This window comes from Pteronotus mesoamericanus, unplaced genomic scaffold (genome assembly GCF_021234165.1).
Source record: "Pteronotus mesoamericanus isolate MK-2021 breed Mesoamerican mustached bat unplaced genomic scaffold, CSHL_Meso_final contig_164, whole genome shotgun sequence".
Lineage (NCBI taxonomy): Eukaryota > Metazoa > Chordata > Mammalia > Chiroptera > Mormoopidae > Pteronotus > Pteronotus mesoamericanus.
In genome coordinates, this window is record NW_026555065.1 from 9,213,625 (window position 1) to 9,236,809 (window position 23,185).

A 23,185-nucleotide genomic window follows, 5' to 3' on the forward strand; every position below is an offset into this window, starting at 1 on the left:
TCCCTCCCTCTCTCTCTCTCTCTCTCTCTCATTTTAAGCCTTAACTGAGGACATGCTCACTGATTTTAGAAACAGCATAAGAAAGGGAGAGAAGGAAAGGGAGAGTAACACTAATGTGAAAGAGAAGCATTGATTGGCTGCCTCTCACACACCCCCAACCAGGGTCTGAACCCTCAACCCAGGCATGTGCTCTGACCAGGAATCAAACCCACAACCTCTCAGTGTTACAGGACGATGCTCCAACCGAGATACCAGCTAGGGCCTCTTTTCTTTCTGATGCTCTGTTTGGGTGCTTACTGTTATCTTGTCCTCTAAATCACTGATCTGATCCTGTTCTTCATCTAATCTGCTGTTGATTCCTTCTAGTGTATTCTTCATTTCTGACTTTTTTTTTTAAATGATTTCTATGCCCTTTTTAACATTTACTATCTCTTTAAGCTCTCACAGAAATCATCCATTCTTCCCCTAAGGTCCTTGAGTATCCTTATAACCATTGTTTTAAACTCCACATCTGGTCACTTGGTTGCTTCAACTTCACGTAATTCTTTTTCTGGAGAGTTCTCCTGTTCTTTCATTTGGGTCATATTTATCTCCCCATTTGTTTCTGTGTGTTAGGTAGATCTGTTGTGACTCTCAAACTTGTTATGATGGCTTTATGATGAAGGTGTCTTGTTGGACTTAGTGGCACAATCTTCTAGCTCATCTGTGCTCTATGCTTCAGGAATGTTTCTTGTGGGTTACATGCACCCTCCTGTTGTAGTTGAGTTTTGAATGTTGTTGGTCCTTTTGTGGGTCAAGTTAATCCTTCAGGGTGGCTAACTATAACAGTAAACCTCAATCACCATGTATGAGACACTGTGCAGGGGCTGCCCTCTGAGGCAAAATTGTTTTCAGCAGGGTCTGGTGCCTGCCACAATCCACCTTTGGGTGTGTTGCTTGTGTGGCTAGTTGGGTCAAACTCTAGTGTGCTGTGAAGCCCACAACTGGTTATGTTAGTTCTGGGTCCACTTGGGTGAGGTTCAGGTGAACGTTGATGTCAGACATTGTGTGTTATTGGCCTTGGGCAACCTGTTTGGAGCTACTACACTGTTCACTGGCTGTGTCTACAGGGCCTGGCTGTACTTGGGAGGGGCCAATCTGTGTATAAGGGTCAGCTTCCTCCAGCTTAGAGCTGGGGGCAGATCTATAAAAGGCCCAAGGATCCCCGAGGTCTGCCTTTCCCTGAGGTTGCCTAAGCTTCCTCCAGAACTTTCCGAAAAGAAGCTAGAGTGGATCTAGGCTGGCCACAACCCACAGACCTTTCCACAGGTTGCAAGCTTGGTAAGATGGGGCAACTGAAGTCAGGAGGGCAGGGCTGATGGGTCCCCTAGTTGGGGGTCATGTGGTCAGGCACTCAGTGAGGGGAAAGTGGCCCCTACTCAAGAGCCAAACCACTCATTCTCTGTAAGAGTCTCTACCTCTAGGTGCTCCAGGAGAGATATCCTGCAGGTTCAGGTTGTGTGCAGTCAGCCATCTCCTCTGCAGGAGCAAACAACAGGGCTCAAGACAAATCAAAAGGTTCTCCAATTGGAGTGTGATATTGGCCCAGTGTCATTTGGGCTAAACACTTCATTCCGGTCCCAAACAATAGCCTCTACGGGACTTAGAAATTGAACATCCCAGCTCTTAACCTCTCTTCCTTTCCAGCCGTGGAGCTGAGCCCAGGGTATCCAAGACTTGGCATGCGTGATCCCAACAGCCTCCCTTTGGGGTTGGTGCCTGCAATCCTGTAGGGGCGGGGACACTTACTCTTCATCCTGGGGTAGTGAAGGCTGAGCTTGCACAGGAAATAGGAGTGTCCCCCACCCACGATGCAGCCATATACCCCAGCTCTTGCCTGTCTGCTTCTCAATCAAAAGCTTCCTGGGGAGACATGATCCAAAAATCCCAGCTCTGTGAGGCACTCTGGTCCTCCTGCGTGGCTGATCTCAGCAAGATGGAGCTGGTCCAGTGATTCAACAGGTGAGGGGCGGGGGTAGCCTGCTGTGTGTTTGAGGTGTGGAAGACCAGCTCTTTTCAAAGCCACACAGTTTAGTCACTGTCTAAGTCCCCATCAAGAGCCTCCCCAGAAAAAAGAGGACCTCAAAAGTCACTGCTGGGTTCAGCCTGCGGTCCCTATTGCAGGACCTGAGTATAGCAGAGTGGCCTTGCCAGCAGTCAGAGACCAGGCAGTGTACTCCCAATCTGGTGCCATAACAATAAGAATGCTTGCCCCTGGGAAGGTAGCATCTGAATTTCCCATGCAGCCTGAATCCACACTTATTTCCTCTGCCAGATGCTACATAGGCTCCTCTTTCCATCTCTGTTGCTCTGGGTTGGGATCCCTGAGTGGGGTGGAGAGGAGTTTTGCAGCCATGACATCCCTCCAGTTTTTCAGCTGCTGCACCTGTGTGCAGGGGATAACCCTTTCCACATTTCCATCCTTCTTACCAGTCTTTTTGTGGTTTCTTCTGTAAATCCTTGGTTATAATGTTTCAGTTCAGCTAGCCTCCAGTTGGTTATTCAGGTTGATTGCTCTATAATTTAGCTGTAAATCCAGTTTGGGGTGAGCAGGTGAGTGTAACTTCCACCTACTCTACAGCCATCTTCAAATTGATACTATATTTTTTAGATTCTCCTTTTATTCTTTTCTTTCTCAGTTTCCTTTGCTAGCTCGTCCTCCTCTAGTTGATCCTTAAATATTGGCACTCCTCAAATCTCTATCCTAGGTCTTCTTTTTTCTTCTCATTCCATATTTTTGTTGTAAATCTCATTATATCACTAAATTACTATTTGTACACAAAAATTATTCCTGTTTTGAACCATTTCCCCACCATTTCCACTTGAAGTGATGCCTCAGAAGCAGCTATATTGGTTTCAAGGCTGACTGCATCTTTCTTATCTTCCAGTGGTCTCTGTTTCATTATAGAGCACAACCATTCAACCAGCTGTTCATGCTCAGAACCCAGAAATCATTTTTTATTTTTCACATCTTAATTACCAAAGCTGGTTGGTTATATCTCCTAAATGTCTATGGAATCTGTCTACTCTGCATTTCTTTGCCATCCTAGCCCAAGTCACTATAACCTCTTACCTGGTCTCCTGCAATAGTCTCCTAACTAAATCCCCATTTACTCTTGCCTCAAAGTCCAAAGCACCTTCATGTTGTACACAGGGCAAGGAGACACACACCATTAGTGAGTGATACACTGTTTAATTATAGAATAGGTTTACCAAGAAAAACTTACTGGGTTAGCCAAAAAGTCCATATAAGGTTTTTTCCATAAAATAAAAGACACATTTTTCATTTTCACCAATAACTTTACTGATCTGGATATTTTGAGTATGTTGGGTATCTCCCGTGTGGCAGAACATTGATCGTTTTCAATTAATGTCTTGACTTGGTCGCTATTAACTTTGGTCTACATGACCGTGGAGCATTGTCCAGCCAAAAATCTCCAGCACAAAACTTTGCAAAAACACTTTTGACATGTTTGATCAGTCACAGCACCTTCTCCATACAGTACAAAAATCTTTTTTTTTTTTGCACTTCAGTTGTGTTTTTAACCTTTCTTGAAATAATAAAGCATAATATGCTGAAAATATTGCATATTTTATTCCATCTTCAATATTAAAATGACTACACAAAAATTCACCAATTTTAATGTTTTTTAAAAAATGCACGCTGATATGACAGCTGTCACAATACAATCTACCGAAATTGTTTTAAATGAAGTTGAAGACAACTAAGTGCTACTAGAGCCATCCTGTGGGGAAAAAAAACCAAATGAACTTTTTGGCCAGCCCAATAGAAGGAGAGAGAAACAGCAGAGTGCACACATACTCTGAGCTATCATTATCTCACAGAAAGACACAGTTAGGCCAAAAACAGACATATGATAGAAAGTGCTCCTGAAGGGGCACTCCCGCCCCAACTACACAGGAACACTGGGAAAACTTGCTGACTAGGAAAGGATTCCTGGTTAGGGATACGGCCTCAACAGAAAAGAGAACATCTAGAGCTCAGTTTTGGGAGGTGGTATAATAATCAGCAACAAAAGCCAGAGACCTTGTTTTCCTATTGAACTATCCGTTCCTACTGAGCCAAAAAGAGAGAACAAAAAGAACCACTGGGCCATCAAGAAACTTTCTTGTCTTAACTCAAGATCAGGTATCTGCCTATCTTTGCAGTCTTATTTCATACTTCTTACTTTCTATGCTTCAGCCACACAGGCCTTCTTTTCATTCTTTAAGGAGTTAAGTTCTTTCCCTCCTCAGGGCCTCTGCACACATGTTGCTTAATTATTTTTATTTATATTATTTATTTTGCTAACTAATTAAACTCCCAGAAGATCCTTTTCCAGGTCTCATTTTTTTTTTTTTTGTTAGCTGAAACTAGCCTCTTTTATTGAGAGTTATCAAAGCCAAACTACAACTGAGATGAGAAAACCATATCTAAATTCTCCATGACAGCACATTAATAAAAACAACAAAAGTTCAGGCCTCAGTTTAAATGTTACTTCTCAAAGAAGTCTTTCCTGACATCCTCAACCAGGTTATAAGTCCTAATAAAAGCACTCAGTATACTACCCTTTCCAGAGTGTATCTCAATAGAAATAATAACTATTTGTGCAATTATTCAACACAGGTCCCTTACCAAAGTAGGAGGTCCTTAAATGGCAGCAACCGTAGCTGCCTTAAGTGGCAGTCCTACTTATTAGCTGAGTGCTCAGACATAATCATGCTCAACAGTTATTTATTAAATGAATGAAGTGTAGACCTGAAGACAGCAGGTAAAGCAAGATGACTTAGCAGTATTTATTATGTAGTGGTAATTCTAATTCTGATGTTTTTTGGCCTTAGATTTTTGAGGAGTATGTATGACTCTGGGCCCACAACTAGCACACATCTAGCTCAAATGTGGGAGCAATATAAACGAACACTTTCTATAACTAATACAGGAGTAAGAGAGCTAGGGTTTAGAATATTTTTTGTGAGCAAACAAATAATTATTTTACACTATTTTGTGCAATTTATTGATTAAAATGTTGAAGGAAATATGAAGACCTGATTCCTAATTTCAATAAGCTTATTTTTCACTTAGAAAAATAAGACACATTTACCAAGAAAACTGGTAACTAGGAACTCATCAATAAGGGCAAAGTAAGGATGATATGACCCACAACAGCTAGAGAAAGACAGGTAGAAGAATGATCCTCAGCCTTACCCTTATCTTCACATTAAAACCACCTGGGAGCATTTAAAAAAATACAGATGCTCCAGGTTCCACCTCCAGGGATGTTGCTTTTAGTTGGTGATGGACTCTGTGCATTAGTTTTTTTTTTTTAAATCCTCACCTGAGGACATTATTTCATTGCTTTTAGAGAAAGAGGAAGGGAGAGAGAAACATCAATGTGAGAAAGAAGCATTGACTGGTTGTCTCCTGCATGCACCTGGATAAAGGATCCTACACATCTGGACTGGGGATTGAACCCGCTACCTAGGTGTGTGCCCTAACAGGGAATCAAACCCTCAACCTTTCAGTTACAGTATGACACACCTATCAACTGAGTCACACTGGCCAGGGCTGTGCATTGGTATTTTTTTAAAAGCTCCCCTGGTAGTACTACCATGCAAACTGGGTTGAGAACCCCTGGGGTAAAAAGAAAAATAGTAGCTTTACTGAAGGGTTGGTATTCAAAATGCTCCTTACAAGGTGAAATTTGGATAGGTAAAAAGGAGTGGGATCTTTTTAAATAAGGATTAATGAGTAATAAATGGCAGTAAGGTGCAGAAATGTAAAAGTATAAAGTGTATATGGGGATGGAGGATTATTAATGAGTCAACAGGCCATTATGCCTGAACTGGTGTTGGCAGAGGGCAATAGTAGAAAACACTTTGCATAGTTATCCTCTAGGCACTGAAGTTATCCTCTAGGTACTACTGAACATTTTTGCTAATTATTGACACAATCAGAGCAGTATTCTACCACAGATGTCTAGGTATAAACTGATAAACTCCTAAATTAGGTGGTAGCTATAACAATGAAAGGGAAGGATAAAGAGATAACGAAAGGGATGAATCCGTAAGATTTTCTGGGAGAGCCATAAATGGCATGATAAGACTTTACAGTCACACAGATACCACTAATAAAAGCAAACACTATCATAAAAACTATCATAAAAACAAATCTTGATCCTTTCTTCTAAACTCCTTTAGCACTCAAATATAAACATTCATCATTAGCAGTCATCCTAGTTCTATCTCTAGGGTTTATTTATTTTTTCTTAAAAAAGAAATAAATATGTTTTAATATGCTTGTGCATGTATATGTGAAAAAAGAAGTTGAGATTTAAATTAAAAAAAACAAACAAAATTTGGCTAATCCATTTCATCCTAAAGAAGTACTTAATAATTACCTTCATAATTTGATGGTTAAGGAATATTATGCTATTTTTTTTTATTTTGAAGCAGATCATAAGACAAGTCTACATCAAGTTCCTTTAACTTCAAATAACAATTAAAGAGCTATTTCTAGATCATACCTTGTATTTGGTCATGGTGCTAAAATGATTATTCCGAAAGAACACACAAAGTTCTCCTTCCTGAACCGTTGAAGTTAGTTCACATAATCCATGGTATGTCAGTTGAGTGGCTGTGTTATTTAGAAACTGTTCAGCTACAAAGCCTATGGAACCAATGCATAATATTAGATGGAAGAATAATTTTAAAATTTAAAAAGTTTTCCTATTTACATTGTGTTCCAACTATGAAGAAAGGCCAGTCAGAACAAGACTTCTCTTTTACTATAACATTATGGCCGCAAATTGGAGATTCTACTTTTTCATTTTAGAAGACATGTCTATAGACATTCCCATGCTAAAGAAACAGTTACGAAATTCTTTTATGTTAATGTATTTACATATACTTTACCTACTTTCAAAAATGATTTCAGGCAGCTTGCAACAAAACACACAGACACAATAAAACTAAAACCCACTAAAACAAATAAGGCAAGAGTTAGCAATTTAAAAAATGTGTAGGAGCAAGAGATGTACGTCAACAACTACTTCCCCAATGATAGGTGTTTAGAAATTAAAAGTGGCCTTAACAAACTGAGTTGCTTAAGATTTTTAACCAAGGTCCCAAGTAATTCTCAATTCACAAACAGCTAAACTCTTGGCTTAAAACTAAAAGTAGGTATAAAATTGAAGACAAAACAGTGGATAACTGGTGCCATTTTTATCCTAATCTCCAACATATACCACTATATATGAGGGGGGACTCTTCCTCCCCAAAAATGAAAGTATCTTCTGGAGGGTGGGCCCCTTGTAGTACAGGCTTCCCATACTAGGAGAGTGTTCTAGGACCCATCTGTGTCAGTGTACCATACCATCTAGGACCATCTGTATCAGCTAGTGCTGTTTTGAGAGGCTGCATTTGGTTTCAGCGATTTTGTTCTGAAGACATTTTCAATGCATTTGTCCATTTCAGGATGGGTGATTTATAAGCTCACCTGCCCACACCATGCGGAGTGTTCATCAGTTTTTGACCAAAGCAGCATGACCCCTATGCCCCACCCTCCCTATTGACCTGATTTTGCCCCCAATTTTTTGTTTGTTTGTTTCTGCAGATAAAAAAAGTCCTCAAAGGGAAACATTTTGCCAATGTGGAAGAGGTGAAACAAAAACAAGAGTAGCAAAACACAGCCTCAAAATCAAGATCAAAACTGTTCTGAGCAGTGGAAAAAATGTCCCAGTAGGGTATTGCATAAAATGGAGAGTCCTTTGAAGGTGACTGAAGTTTTAACATATAAGAATAAATACACAATTTTTTATAAATTCTGGGTTTTTTTGGTTCCTCCTTCTATATGTGTATTATATATATTGTGTGTATGTGTGTGTGTATTTATTTCAGAAATAGAAATGATCTCTTTTGTTTTCAAAATATATAGAAGTTTTTGGGGTTTAATTTAAAAGATGTATGTATAGTTGACTCTTGCTATTGGTCAAATTTGCCTACTTGCTAAAATTTATTTATAACTCCAAAACCAATACTTGCTATGCTTTCAGGGTCATTCCTGGATATGTGCAAAGCTGCAAAAAAACTGAGTCACCAAACATGGACATTCCTCACTGAGGTCAAAAAATGCACACTCTGCCTTGGTTTAGCTCTCATACTGTAAACAAATATCCTTTCCGCAGTTAACTGAGTTCCACATTCTTCCCATTCTGGTGCTTTTTGGGGAGTGATATTTACTGTGTAAAATGGTCCCTAAGTATAATACTGGAGTGCTCACTAGAGTTCCTAAGTGCATAAAGGCTGAGGTGTGGCTGTGGAGAAAGTAGAAATTTTTGCAGCTTTGTTCAGATGAGTTATAGCGATGTTGGCCATGAGTTTAACATTACCAAATCAATAAAATATATTAAATAAGGTGTCTCTAAACAGAAATGCACATAAAACAAGGTAATTTTTTATCAGTTGATGAAAATCTTGTGACTAGAGGCTCAGAGGGAACCTAAGCTTGTGTTTCCCATAGGAACACCGGTTTGTTATTCACTAATTAATTCGGATTTTATAGCAACTTTACAGAACAGTAATTTTTAACCAGTGTGCTGCAAGAATTATTAAAACATGCAATACCTGACTACTTAGTCAAGGGCGCAGACCTCTTTTCCCTTTGACTGTCGAATAAAAAATGACAACAGCCAATACAACAATAGCCATCTGATGTGAATGAATCAAACTTACACCTATCTTTTTGGGGCGGGGGGGTCCAATTGCCAAAATATATTTTTTGGCGTGCCATGGAATTTTAGTAATTAGTTTATGTGTGCCATGAAATGAAAAAGGTTTGAAAATCACTGTTATAGAACATAGCTAGTGGGAATGAGAACTGACTATAAATATTTTAAAAGCCTGTATGTCTCTTTTCCCACCTTTTTCTCTTCCTCCTTTTGTTTCCTTCCTTTAATAAAGAAGAAAAGTCTCAGAAATAATAGGAGGGAAATAGTGCTCTAAAAAGTTTTATAAGTCAGCAGAGAGGGGCAAGTATGGGCAGTAAAGTTGAACCTGTGTTCAGAAACTGATACCTCAACGAGGAATTGAAAACAAACTTGGCAGTGCTAAAGGTAGCTGGAGAGTACAGGTATTCCACTCACTCTCCACCTCACACCTTTAGTATCAAGCCACACCACATCAAGCTATAAAGTGGCTGTAAAAAGTTACCAATATATCACACTATTCCAAAAAATTGGTTAAAGTAGGAGGGGAAGTGCAAAACATTATACAGAAGGCCACAGCTAAAGGAAATTTATAGCCATTTACAACTTCTGGGGTTTACAAATTTAGAAGTAGAGTCATCCCCCTCAATTGCTATTATTACTTTGCTAAATATCAAGTTACTGAGTAAAATATGTGGGTTATATACTAAAGCACTTACTGTTATATAGCATTTTAAAAGTAAGTATAATGCCTGTGCTGAGAAGTACCACTGCTGTGTTACTAAATACTTCCTTAACAAAGATGCTTCTAAATGTTCCTCCAACACATCATTCATACAGTGTCCACTCTAGAAATCCTTTCTAAGAAACACAAATATTTTCTCTGGCTGAGTAGCTCAATTGGTGAGCAGTACCCCAATACACCAAAGTTGCAGGTTTGATTCCCGGTCAGGGAGACACACAAGAAGCAACCAATGAATGGATAAAGAAGTGAACAACACATCTATGTTTCTCTTTCTCCAAGACTAATACAAAAAAGAAAGAAAACTTTCCTTTTAAAAAAAGACACAAAACATTCAATGGAGATATAGCTCAACATCACTTTCACGTGCATGAAATTCAAAAATTCAACATTAGAAACGTCTTCCTCAGTTTCTCTCTATAGAACAGGACAGATGCTCAGAGACAATAAGTGGTTTTCTCAAGGATAAAACTTCTTGTGGAAAAATGAAGACTGGAACCCAGGACAATTATTGGTATCGGTAAAAAATTAACTTATTATCACAAATGCAAACTGAATTGTTATTTCTTCCCGAACAATAAAGCCCAGTATTTAAACCTATAGAGAACAATGTTTCCTAATTCTTCTACCAACTCCTGTGATTTCAGAGGAATATTCAATAGTCTAATCTGGTTTCAACTTTTCATAACTAATTAAACAAATTTTGGTAAACAATTTTAAGTGTTACACAGCAGTTTATTTATCTGCATTGCTTCAAATGACAAGTTTATTTGCAACATTTAGATTAAATTTCAATTTTATTGTTACCGATAGTGTTATTAATGATACTAAAGTAAGGTGAAAATTAATATAATTGTAACAATAATATTACTGAAAATAAATTAAAATTAAAAATTATTTTCCTGACATCAGTGTGTTTGAAAATATCTCCTAGTTTCAGAAAGTCAATACTAACTTAGTTTATCAAATTATTTTCCTTTATTAATGAGGAGTTATTAGAGAAGATGAAAAGTACTGACTGCCTAAGTGAAGTTAGAACGAGGGGCACTAAAATTAGGCAAAAAGAACAAAAAGAGGTAGTAAGATAAAAGAAAAGTCAAATTATTTAAAAATGTTGCCTAGTGGCCCTGGCTGAGACTTGTGTTCAAATTTAAACTCAATCAAAACTGAACTGTCACTGTGATACCTTTAAACAAATGATGTGATTCTCTTTTTAAATTCATCTAGTGTCAAGTTTCAAAAATCAAACACAGTGTATTAATATTTTTCCTCAAGAGAATGGGACAAAAAAAATCTTTTAATATGAAAAATGCCCATATAGCCTTTGAAAATATAGGTGCTCATATAATTTGATTCCAGGGAAGTAGTATGGAGCCCAGAACTTCTTATTGTGCTAGAAAACAAAGAAGTTCTCACGAAGTGATGAAGACATGTCCAAAGAAAATTGGATCTAGCTTGAGACCATCCAACTGGCCACATCTGGGATAATTCTAAGCATTGAAAAGAATAATGATGATAAAGAATCTATAACATGCTGAATAAGAAGCTATCCATGAATCTACATTGACAAAGAAATTTTTTAATGGGGGAAGGAAGAAAAGGGAAACTATTTTCATAGAATGCCAATTAATAAATGGAAAAGGGATAACAGAAATATCATAAGCACCATATAAATAATTCATTCAGCAAGAATCATGAAATGCCAACTTTACTGGGTGAAAGATTATTAGGAAATGGTATTCACACAGTTTCAAAGCATAAACATCAGAGATTACTTATTAATTACAAGGGCAAAGGGCTTTACAACAAAAAACCTAGCAGATACCACCTTAATCATTGTGAACATCACCAATAATGAAATAATCATCATGAGCCACCTGATTTGATGCACTGGGGAAGACACAATGTCACCTATGCAGTTCTTCCACCAAAAATCTATAATCTAAATCTACTAAGAAAACAATCACATGAATCCAAATTGAGAACTATTGCACAAAACAAGTGGTCTGTACTATTAAGAAAAGTTAATGTCACAAAAGAACAAACAGAAAAACAGAAAGAAAAAAGGTTAGGGATCTGTTTTAGATTTTGAGAGACTAAATTGATATAATTAGATGATTCTTGATTGAAGCCTACATTGAAACATTTAAAAGCTGTAAGGTGCATTATTAGGACAACTGGGGAATTTTGAATATGAACAGAATATTAGATAAGAATATTGTATCAATAATAAATTTCTTGATATAATTTTAAGGTGATTACATAGGAGAATTCTTTGTTCTTAGGAGACAAATGTTGAAGCATTAATGGTTAAAGTGCTATAATATTTGCCACTAATTCTCACATGATTTAGGGAAAAACATGTAGGTATGAGAATACAGAAAGAAAGCAAAAATTCAGTATGTCAATAACTGGTGAATTTAGATGAAGCATGTACATGCACACACAGGCACATATATTCATTGTGCTATTCCAATGTTTTTATGGGTTTGACATTTTTCAAAATAAAGAATTATTTAACCAAAATTATATGAATTTAAACTATAATCTTCAGTATGTATATCACACAATAAAGGTTCAATAAATATTGGAATTAATGAATATTTTGGAATTATTTCTTTAAAAAAAATATATATACATAAACCTGGAAACAATTGTTAAGGAAGAAATTATTCCTGAAAGATTATCCGGAATTAAATGACCAACTCTGGTGAAGTCTGGCAGCTTGTACTGTGCTATTTTTCTCATTGCTGTTTTTTACTGCCTTGCCACAACCCATCATTATAACTAAATTCAAAAAAGTATGAACACCCAGATGAGTTACCAAATAATACATACTCTGTACATGTAAAAGTTTTGTGCTTTTACTTTAAAAGTGGTGCCATCAAAAGAAAATGAATATCATCTGAAAGCATATTTAATTATATTTGACTCTCAGCTAAATAAAATTTATTTTTTATCAGAAAGATAATATAAGTATTTCTAGTATTCTGAACCTCATAAACATGAAATATCTGAATTTAAAAAATTAGTTACTATCTAATTTTTTAAGACTAAAGATTTTAGTCTTTAAAAGACTAAATTTAAAGATTTTAAATTTAAGACTAAAGATTAATACATTTTAATAAAGAAGAATTGGAAAAAAAACACCATTTGGATATTTTATTGATTCAGAAGGAAAGCTACAGTTGTATGAAAAACAGAAAAGAAAGCAGATTATTACTCCAGTTGAACACTATTCCCAAGAAAATATGATGAAAGAAATGATAGAGGGGAAACTAGTTGCTACATTGTAAGTAAAAATGTCCATTGTGGCCTCTTCTTTCCTATATGATTTCTTAGAGCCCTATACAAGTAACCATTGGGGTTAAATAATTATTTCAACCAGACTACACATTTGTAGTTTTTTATAAACAAAAACTAGTTTAGCTTTATAATTATAATGAATTCTCTATATAATTATTCCTTGATCTGGAAATCTGATATACAGAATTTCATCATTATAAAATCTATATATATCAAGGAATTAATCAATTCTGGTATACATTACACCAAAATCTTATACCATTAAAGATAATCTCTTCCTTCCTTTTACCAAGACGCTCTTCTCAAGTTATAAATACTATATAAATTAGACCTTATTTTTCATTATCCTGGGGAGTCAATGTCAGAGAAATAATAATAGTAATAGTTATAGTTGTAACATCAGGCTGAGAAAAAGGAGAAGTGAAAAAGGGACTGAGGTTTGTTGTTGTTGTTGTTGTTGTTGTTGTTGTGCATTTGTTAATTAGTGTATTACCTAAGTCTTACCTTATTACATTACAGCCCAACTTGGGAAAAATGCTGTTAAACTGTTTCCTATAGCTTCTTACCCTATATAGCTATTCACCCAAATATCATTTCTTGGTTATCATTCTATTAATACTTTTTGAATCCTATTGTTTGCTCAATTACTAATGAAAAGCATATTGGAAACTTTCTATATAGCCTGCTTTTTAGGAATATATTTATAGTAATAAAAGACTGAGTAAGTTCTAGTGAGTGAAATTTTGTTAATTGAGAGAAAATACTTTTAACAGCTTTTGTTGCTCTTCCTCCCCCTAAAATTTAAACTTTGCTGCCTTGGGTAGCAGTGAAAGAGGTGTCATGCAAATCAATGATCAATATCCCTGTATATTTATTTATGTGTTTACTGCAAGTAGAAAACTAGGATAAACCTCAACTAAAATACAGTATATTTTCTTGCTACTTGCCTCTTGTGTAAACATGCTAAACTTACAGGGAGTAATATAATTAGTCGGGTTGTGATTAATCAATATAGTATTGGATTTGTGTATACGTCTTCTATGTTCTCATACACTGTTGTAGTCACTTAACTTTTAAATAATGTAGTAACTGTAAAACATATATTATAATAATACACTACATATAAAAGAATCATGTGTCTAAAAATAATAAAGCTCACTCCTTGCTTTTCATGATTTCTCTTCCTTTTTTTCACCCTTCAAACAGAGGAGAATAGCAGCCGCCATATTTGAGCACGTTTATGAAAAAGTGAAGTGGGTTAGGGGGAAGGTACATCCAAATGCTATGGCTCCTGAGAGCATTCTGGCTTCAAATTTGCTCTTCCCTTCACTGTTTGTAATACAGCTGAAATAATATGAAACTCCTTCTATATGATGAATTTAACAATTTTAGTTAGCTAAGGATTAGGAAAACTGAATGATTAAGGGTATACTTTGATCCAGAATGGAGCTTTACTATACTATTTATATTGTACCAAAACATAAGACAGAGCCCTATGAAAATGAACACGTGAATACCGTAATGTTAATTTCAGTCAACTGGAGTGTTCAGGATGAATTATAAAGTTGGTGTAGTACTCCCAAATAATAATCATTTATAAAAAGAGATATTATCAGTTACCCTTGGGTATCTGGCCATATGAAAGCTGGCTAGAGATTCCAAAGACTGTTATTAAAATCCAGGCCTCATTTTACAAGTCGAATAAAGAGGTTTCTAGAAAAAAACCTTTCACTGGCACCTTTATGAATAATTATTTATTTTAATTCCTACAAGTAGCAACACTTGTGTTTGAGAAGTCTTATTTCAGACATTTACAAGACATTAAATTATCAGACAAGTTATTTTGCCATGAGTAAGTCAGGTAATAGCAACACTCACCCACCTTCACTAACCAGCTCACTATTGTCTGACTGCTTACAAGAGATGATCTTCTCCACTAGTTGGTTGTAGCTGCAGTTACCAACAGCTTTTACAATGTCATCAATCTAGAAAACAAATGACTGTCTCACTAATCATGATTAAGATTAAAAACAATAACAAAGAAACCTGTATCACTCTTTAGGGTATTTTATTTTATTCAAATACAATACTAAGTTTACAAATACTACTTATAAAAAAAATCAGCACTAAAATTAACACCCAACTGTTTCCAATTTTGCTTACAATTATAACATATAAAAAATATTGCTCAGCTGTATTTCAATTATGCAAAAAATAATTAAATGAGATTATTACATGCAACTTTATTTCTTCAAGTTGTAGATTCACTTAAGTGATTAAAATAAAAAATAAACTATTTCAGGAGGAAAAATGAGAAAATCTCAGGGTTTTTTTTAACTAAAATACAAATGTTTTACATTTAAAGGAGGCAAATTTAAAGAAGAAAGGTGTTAATAAAGTTTTTCATTTTGTTTATTTACTTCCAAGCCAAGTATGGTGGAAATATGAGTAGACATAACAAATTTTGTTTTCCTGAAGAAAACTTAATGCATATTAATCAGGAACAGAAATTGCCTAGTGATTCTTATTTAATATTTGTCACTGGTGGTACACTAGAGAAGTAAATTTAATGTTTTAAGCCATAGGAAAATAAAATTGGGCATCTCTACTTTCCCTGCATTATATTTTGATTATTGCAGAAAAAATAGATTTATACTGTATAAACAATGTATTTTTACTTCAATCTCATCCCTACAATATATTTATAAACTACTTACATGTACTATTATATTAATAAAATATATGCATAATAAAACAAGTACAAATTAATACAATGCTATAAAAACTAAAGAGGGCCAATGTTTTCTTTCCACATCCAAATGATCTTCTTGAATACTTACTCTTTGAATACCACAAATTTTGACATTTATCTGCACAAGTAATAATACTCTAAACAGTAGTTTCCAAACTGGGAAGCTTGTTAAGAAGCTTTAAAAGAACTGTAGCTCAAGCTGCTTCTCAATTGTCTAAGTTTTATTTCACTGCTGCAGTGCAAAGACTGAGAACAACTGCTATGCTTGAGGCTATAATTCATTCTCCTTGTTCCTGCAAAATCCTACTATGGTAAAAAGAAATTCTTAACAATGCAAGTGGGACTGATGGTTTGTTGAGAAGACCAGTTAATTGAAAAAGTCAAAGCAGTGAATTGTGGAAAATGTCATATACATATCATAAACATTTCATATTACCTTGTCAATCTTTGGATGCAGAGCCAAATAAGGCTTTAAAAAGAAAAGTCTATCGGCTATGGGTCTTTGTAAACCACATAAAAAAAAGAGTATGATTTCCACTTTTGGTTCATTTAAAAAGAAAACTTAAACCCTTCAGAAGCAATTTGAGGGCAAATTCCTTTATATTTTCATTACTTTTCTTAACACTTTAATTGTTTAGAGCAATTTTATTTAGTGAGTCAACTTCATTGTCTTCCAAAGAATCTAAATTTTCAATATTAAGGAATCCACAAAAATAAAACTAGAATATAAAATACTGGATCAATATCCAAAAATCAATTGTACTTCTACAGACCAACAATGAACAATACAAAATTTTTCAAGTTTTCATAGGCTTAATCTCTGCAATAGTATTTAATTAAATTAATTCATTTGGGTGCCTTTTATGCACTACTATATACCAGGTCCTGTTAGAGAAACTGCAGATGGAATAGTGAACAAAAGAGATGATCAATGCTTTCAATAAAGTTTATATTCTGGAGCAAAGACAAACGATTAACCAAATAATCAAATATATAATATGCTAGGTAGTTGTATGTAGTGATATGCAGCTGTTCTTTTTCATTGTTCTGAATATACTGTAATGTATTTATTTATCCCCTTAAGTACTATAAATTATTTCATTTTTAATTATATTTTATTGATTATACTATTACATTTGTCCAAATTTTTTTCCCCTTTTCCCCCCTCCAGCCAGCATCTACCACCCCCTCAGGCACTCCCCACAACGTTATTCATGTCCATGGGGATCGTGCATGTAAGTTCTTTGGCTACTCCATTTACTACACTGTACTTTACACCCCCATGGTTCTTCTGTGAGTACCTGTTTGTACTTCTTAATGGCCTCACTTCATCACCGATTTCCCCAAACCCCCTTCTCATCTGGCAACTATCATAACACTCTCTGTACCATGATTCTATCTTTGTCCATGTTTACTTAGTTTGTTTTTTAGATTCAATTGTTGATAAATATGTATTAATTGCCATTTTACTGTTCATAGTTTTGATCTTTTCTTAAATTAAGTCCCTTTAACATTTCATATAATGATTTTGGTGATAATGAACTCCTTTAGTTTTTTATTGTAAGGGAGGTTCTTTATCTGACCTTCGATTCTAAATGATAGCTTTGCTGGGTAGAGCAATCTTGGCTATACGTTCCTGCTTTTCAAGACTTTGAATACTTCTTGCCAATCCCTTCTAACCTGCAAAGTTTCTTTAGAGAAATCAGCTGTCTGTCTTATGGGAACTCCCCTGTAGGTAACTAACAGCTTTTCTCTTGCTGCTTTTAAGATTCTCTCTTTATCTTAACTTTTGGCATTTTAATTATGATGTGTCTTGGAGTGGGCCTCTTTGCACTCATCTTGTTTGAGATTCTCTGTACTTCCTGGACTTGCACATCTATTTCCCTCACAAAATTAGGAAAGTTTTCTTTCATTATTTTTCAGATAGATTTCCAATTTCTTGCTCTTTCTCTTCCCCTTCTGGCACACATTTGATGTGACTGTTGGAATGCTTCAAGTTGTTCCAGAGGCTACTTACACTGTCCTCATTTTGGGAGGGGCTCTTTTTTTCATTTTGTTGTGGTTGGTTGTTTTTTGCTTCCTTATGTTCCAAATTTCATATTTGATTCTCAGGTTCATCCACTCTACTGTTGTTTCCCTGTAAGGTGTTCTTTATTTCAATTAGTGTATCCTTTGTTTCTAACTGGATAATTTTTATGCTATTGAGGTCCTAAGTTCCTTGAGGATCCTTATAACCAGTGTTTTGAACTCTGCATCTAATAGACTGCTTATCTAATTTTGTTTAGTTCTTTTTCTGGAGTTTTGATCTATTCTGTCATCTGGGCAATGTTTCTTTCTCTCCTCAGTTTGGCAGCCTCCCTCTGTGTGTTTTTCTATTAGGTAGAGCTGCTAAGATTCCCTCTGTTGGTAGCATAGCCTAATGTTGTAGGTGCCCTGAAAGGGTCCAGTGGCACAGCTTCCCCTATCAACTAAGTTGGTATAGGAAGTGTGCCCTTCATGTGAGCTGAGTACACCCTCCTCTTATAATTGAGTCTTGGTTGATGTTGGCAGGTCAATGGGAGGGATTTACTCAGGGCAGTCAGCTGCAAGGACTGGCTGTAACCACTTACCACCAAACTCTGCCCTCCATGGAGGATCAGCTGTGCAGGGGTGCTCTGACATGGTCTGTAGCTGTCCACTGCATGTGCAGGCTCTGGGCTTTCCAGGTGGTGCAGGTCAAGGTCTGCCCACACCTGTGTTCTGCCTGAGGCCACCCTGCATGAGCTATAAAGCAACCTGAGATGGCTGCTACTTGTGCTGGATTTGTACATTCCCAGGTAAAGCCAAGCTGTGAATACAGGCTGGCTGCTGCTAGTGCTGTGCCTGAGGCTACTTAGCAAGAGGTATGGAGGCCTAGGGCTTGCTGAGGCCAACTGCTGCTTGTTTGATATGATTTAGAAAGTTCTGAAACATGATCCAAGGCCAGCCATTGATATGGAAAAGCTATTGTTAACAGATTGGGTGGTTCCATAAGTTCAGTGGGTGGAGCCTCAAGGATCAAGAGGACAGAGCAAACCATGGCAGCCAGGAAACAGTCTCAGACATGGTCCCTGCCTGTCAGCTCTGTGGCTCTTTTGAGGGAGAGCTCAGAAAAGGGACAACGGCCTTGGCCAGCCTTTCTGTCTGAACAAAAGCTGTCCCCAGCTCTTGCCTTGTCAGACACTCCAGTTTTTCCCTGTATGCCACTGGTCCCTTTCAAGCTGCTACCCCAGTGCTGGTGCTCAGAGGGAGTGAGTCTGAGAAAGCCTGTGTGTGGGTGCTTTAAGAGGAACTGCTGGGGACTCCAGAGTTTCTTCTACTGACTAACCCCTACTGATTTTTGCAGCCAGAAGTTATTGGGATTCTACTTCCTGGCATCGGAACCCTTGGCCCTGGTGTGGGGCTGGGACTTCTTGCTCCAGAGATATCCCTCTGAAATTTTTTTTAAATTTAATGTTTATCGTATTTTTTCCATTAACATTTAGTCCCCTTGTAATGTTCTCCCCTCAGCAATCAACCATACTTTTGTCCATATCCATGACTCCTTTTTCCTTTTTGCTCAATACCTCTACCCTCTAACTCTCCCCAACTAGCTATCATCTGCTTTCCATCTATGAGTCTGTCTCTTGTTTTACTTGTTCAATTTGTTCATTAACTTCCACATATGAGTAAAATCATATGGTATTTCTCTTTCTCTGACTCACTTATTTCACTTAGTATAATATTCTCCTGCCCGCCCATACTGTTGTAAAGGGTAAAACTTTCTTCTTTTTTATGCCAAGTAAAATTCCATTGTGTAAATGTCCCATAGTTGTTTTATCCACTCATCTACTGATGGACACTTATGCTGCTTCCATATCTTAGCAATTGTAAATAATGCTGCAATGAACATAGGGGTGCTTATGGTCTTTCAAATTAGTGTTTTTGGTTCCTTCGGATATATTCCCAGAAGTGGGATTGTTGGGCCAAAAGGCAGATCCATTTTTAATTTTTTGAGGTATCTCCTTACTGCTTTCCACAGTGGCAGCACCAGTCTGCATTCCCACCAACAGCGCAAAAGGGTTCCCCTTTCTTCACATCCTTGCCGGCACTTACTGTTTTTTGATTTATTGATGATAGCCATTCTGACAGGTGTGAGCTGGCATCTCATTGTGGCTTTTATTGCATTTCTCTGATGATTAGTAATGCTGAGCATCTTTTCATATGTCTAGTGGCCATCTGTATGTCCTCTTTGGAGAAGTATATATTCAGGTCCTTTGCCCGTTTTTTAATTGTGCAGTTTGTTTTTTTTTGGTGTTGCATTTTGTAAGTTCTTTGTAAATTCTGGGTATTGACCCCTTTTCAGATGTATCAGTGAATATGTTCTCCCATTCTGTGGGTTGTCTTTTTATTATGTTGATGATTTCCTTTGCGGTGCAAAAACTTTTTAGTTTGATAAAGTCCCATTTGTTTTTTTCTTTTTCTTTCCCTTGTCTAGGGAGATATAGCCAGTAAAAAATTTCTATGAGCAATGTCTGAGATTTTACTTCCTATGTTTTCTTCTAGGATTTTTATGGTTTTGGGTCTAACATTTAAGTCTTTAACCCATTTTGAATTTATTCTTGTGTGTGTGGTATAAGAAGGTGGTCTAGTTTCATTTTTCTGCGTATATCTGTCCAATTTTCCCTAAACCATTTATTGAATAATCTTTAGCCCACTGTATGTGTTTGCTTCCTCTGTCAAGTATTAATTGACTATAAATGTGTGGGTTTATTTCTAGGCTCCCAATTCTGTTCCATTGATCTATGTGGTAGTTTTATGCCAGTGCCAGGCAGTTTTGATTACCGGCCTTATAGTATATAGTTTGAAATTAGGTAACATGATTCCTCAAACTTTGTTCTTCTTTCTCAGGATCGTTGTTGCTATGTGGGGCCTTATGTGGTTCCATATAAATTTCTGAAATATTTGTTCTAGTTCTGTGAAATGCAGCACTGGATTCTTGATAGGAATTGTGTTCAGTCTATAGATTGCTTTGGGTAAAATGGGTATTTTAATGATGTTAATTCTTCCTACCCATGAACACAGTATATGCTTCCATTTATTTGTATCTTCTTCAATTTCTTTAGTGTCTTATAATTTTCTGAGTACAGGTCTTTTACATCCTTGGTTAGGTTTATTCCTAGGTATTTTATACTTTTTGAAGCAATTGTGAATGGGATTGCTTTCTTAATTTCCTTGTTAGTTCATTATTGGCATATAAAAATACAACTGATTTCTGAATATTAATTTTGTATCATGCTACTTTGCTGAATCCATATATCAGTTCTAGTTGTTTCTTAGTGAAATCTTTGGAGTTCTCTAGATACAGTATCATGTCATCTGCAAATAATTTCAATGCCTCTTATTTCTTCTTCATGTCTGATTGCTGTGGCTAGGACTTCAGTGCCATGTTCAATAAGAGAGGTCAAAGAGGACATCTCTGTCTTGTTACTGATCTTAAGGAGAACACTTGTAGTTTTTGCCCATTGAGTATGATGTTGGCAGTGGGTTTGTCATATATGCTCTTTATTATGTTTAGGTATGTTCCCTCTATTCCTACTTTTCAGAGTTTTAATCATAAATGGATGCTGGATTTTGTCAAAAGTTTTTCTGCATCTATTGATATAATCATGTGGTTTTTACCCTTCATTTTGTTTATATGGTGAATCACATGTATTGATCTGTGAATGTTGTAGTAACTTTGCATTACTGGAAAAAACCCCACATGATCATGGTGTATGATCTTTCTGATGCATTGCTGTATTCAGTTTGTTAATGTTTTGTTGAGGATTTTAGCATTTATGTTCATCAGTGATATTGGCCTTTAATTTTCTTTCTTTGTAGTGTCTTTGCCTGGTTCTGGAATTAGGATAATGCTGGCCTCATAAAATGAATTTGGAAGCCTTCCCTCCTCCTTCCTCTTGAATTTTATAAAATAGTTTGAGAAGGCGAGGTGTTAGTTCTTCTCTGAATGTTTGGTAAAATTCACTTGTGAAGCCATCTCGTTCAGGGCTTTTGTTTGTTGGGAGTTTTTTGATTAATGCTTCAGTTTCATTAGGTAAAATCTCTCTATTCAGATTCTCTGCTTCTTCCTGATTTATTTTTGGAAGATTGTATGTTTCTAAGAATTTACCCATTTCATCCAGTTTGTTCACTTTGTTGGCACATAATTGTTCATATTTTCTTACAATCCTTTGCATTTCTCTGGTGTCAGCTGTTATTTTTCCTCTTTCATTTCTGATTTTATTTATTTGGGTTCTCTCTCTCTTTCTCTCTGATGACTCTGGTTAAAGGTCTGTCCATCTTGTTCATATTTTCAAAAAACCAGTTCTTAGATTCATTGATCTTTTGTATCATTTTTTTAGACTCTATTTATTTCTGCTCCGATATTTATTATTTCCTTCATTCTACTAACTTTGGGCTTTGTTTGTTGTTGTTCTACAAGTTCCTTTAAGTGTGAAGTTAGATTGTTTATTTGAGCTTTTTCTTGTTTCTTGAGGTAGGCCTCTAATGCTATGAATTTCCTTCTTAGGATTGCTTTCCCAGTGTCCCACAGATTTTGGATTGTTGTGTCCTCATTATCATTTGTTTCAAGGCATCTTTTGGTTTCTTCCTTGATCTTGTTGTTGACCCATTCATTGTTTAATAACATATTCTGTATCTTCCATGTATTTGTGTGTTTTTCTGTATTCTTCTTGTGATTGATTTCTAGTTTCATAGCACTGTGGTCAGAGAAGATGCCTGATATGATTTAAATTGTATTAAATTTATTGAGACTTCTTTGTGTCCCAACACAAGGTCTGTCCTAGGAAATGTTCCATGTGCACTTGAAAAGTATGTATATTCTGCTCCTTTGGGATGAAATGCTCTGAAAATATCAATTAAATCTATTTGACCTAGTGCCTTGTAAAGGTCGTTGTCTCCTTGCAGATTTTCTGCATGCGAGATTATCCATTGAATTCAAGGAGTGTTTTTATTTAAGTATATTTTATTGATTATGTTATTACAGCTGTCTCATTTTTTTCCTCCCCTTTTTCCCCCTCTGGACTGCACCCCCCTTCCTCCAGCATTCCTCCACCTTAGTTCATGTCCATGGGTCATACATATAAGTTCTCTGGCTTCTCCATTTCCTACACCATTCTAAACCTTCCCCTGTCTATTTTGTACCTACTATTCATGTTTTTTATTCCCTGTACCTACCTTTTCCCCCATTCTCCCCCCTCTCTTCTGATCTCTATTTCTGTGATTCTGTTCCTGTTCTAGTTGTTTGCTTAGTTTGTTTTTGTTTCTGTTTGATTTTTAGATTCAGGTGTTAATATTTATGAGTTTGTTGTCACTTTACTGTTCATAGTTACATCTTTTTCTTAGATAAGACCCTTTAACATTTCATATAACAAGGGCTTGGTGATGATGAACTCCTTTAACTTTACTTTACCTGGCAAGCATTTTGCCTGTCCTTCCATTCTAAATGATAGCTTTGCCAGATAGAGTAATCTTGGGTGTAAAGTCCTTGCCTTTCATGACTTGGAATACTTCTTTCCAGCCCTTCCTTGCCTGTAAGGTTTCTTTTGAGAAATCAGCTGACAGTCTTATGGGAACTCCTTTGTA

The 23,185-nt window shown here is 36.2% G+C and overlaps 1 protein-coding gene across 2 annotated transcripts in view; it reads right to left on the reverse strand.

The window, feature by feature from the left end:
- The window catches only part of MINDY2 (MINDY lysine 48 deubiquitinase 2), a 71,420-nt gene that overhangs the window by 14,707 nt on the left and 33,528 nt on the right, over positions 1–23,185 (reverse strand). The window contains exons 5-6 of one of the 2 annotated variants that reach the window (XM_054565356.1): positions 14,672–14,774; positions 6,564–6,706 (exon numbers count right to left, since the gene is read on the reverse strand). The exons of the other annotated variant lie outside the window; for it this stretch is intronic. Coding sequence (XP_054421331.1) covers positions 6,564–6,706; positions 14,672–14,774 — 246 coding nt within the window. The remainder of the gene's footprint in view (positions 1–6,563; positions 6,707–14,671; positions 14,775–23,185) is intronic. 2 annotated transcript variants of the gene reach the window in all.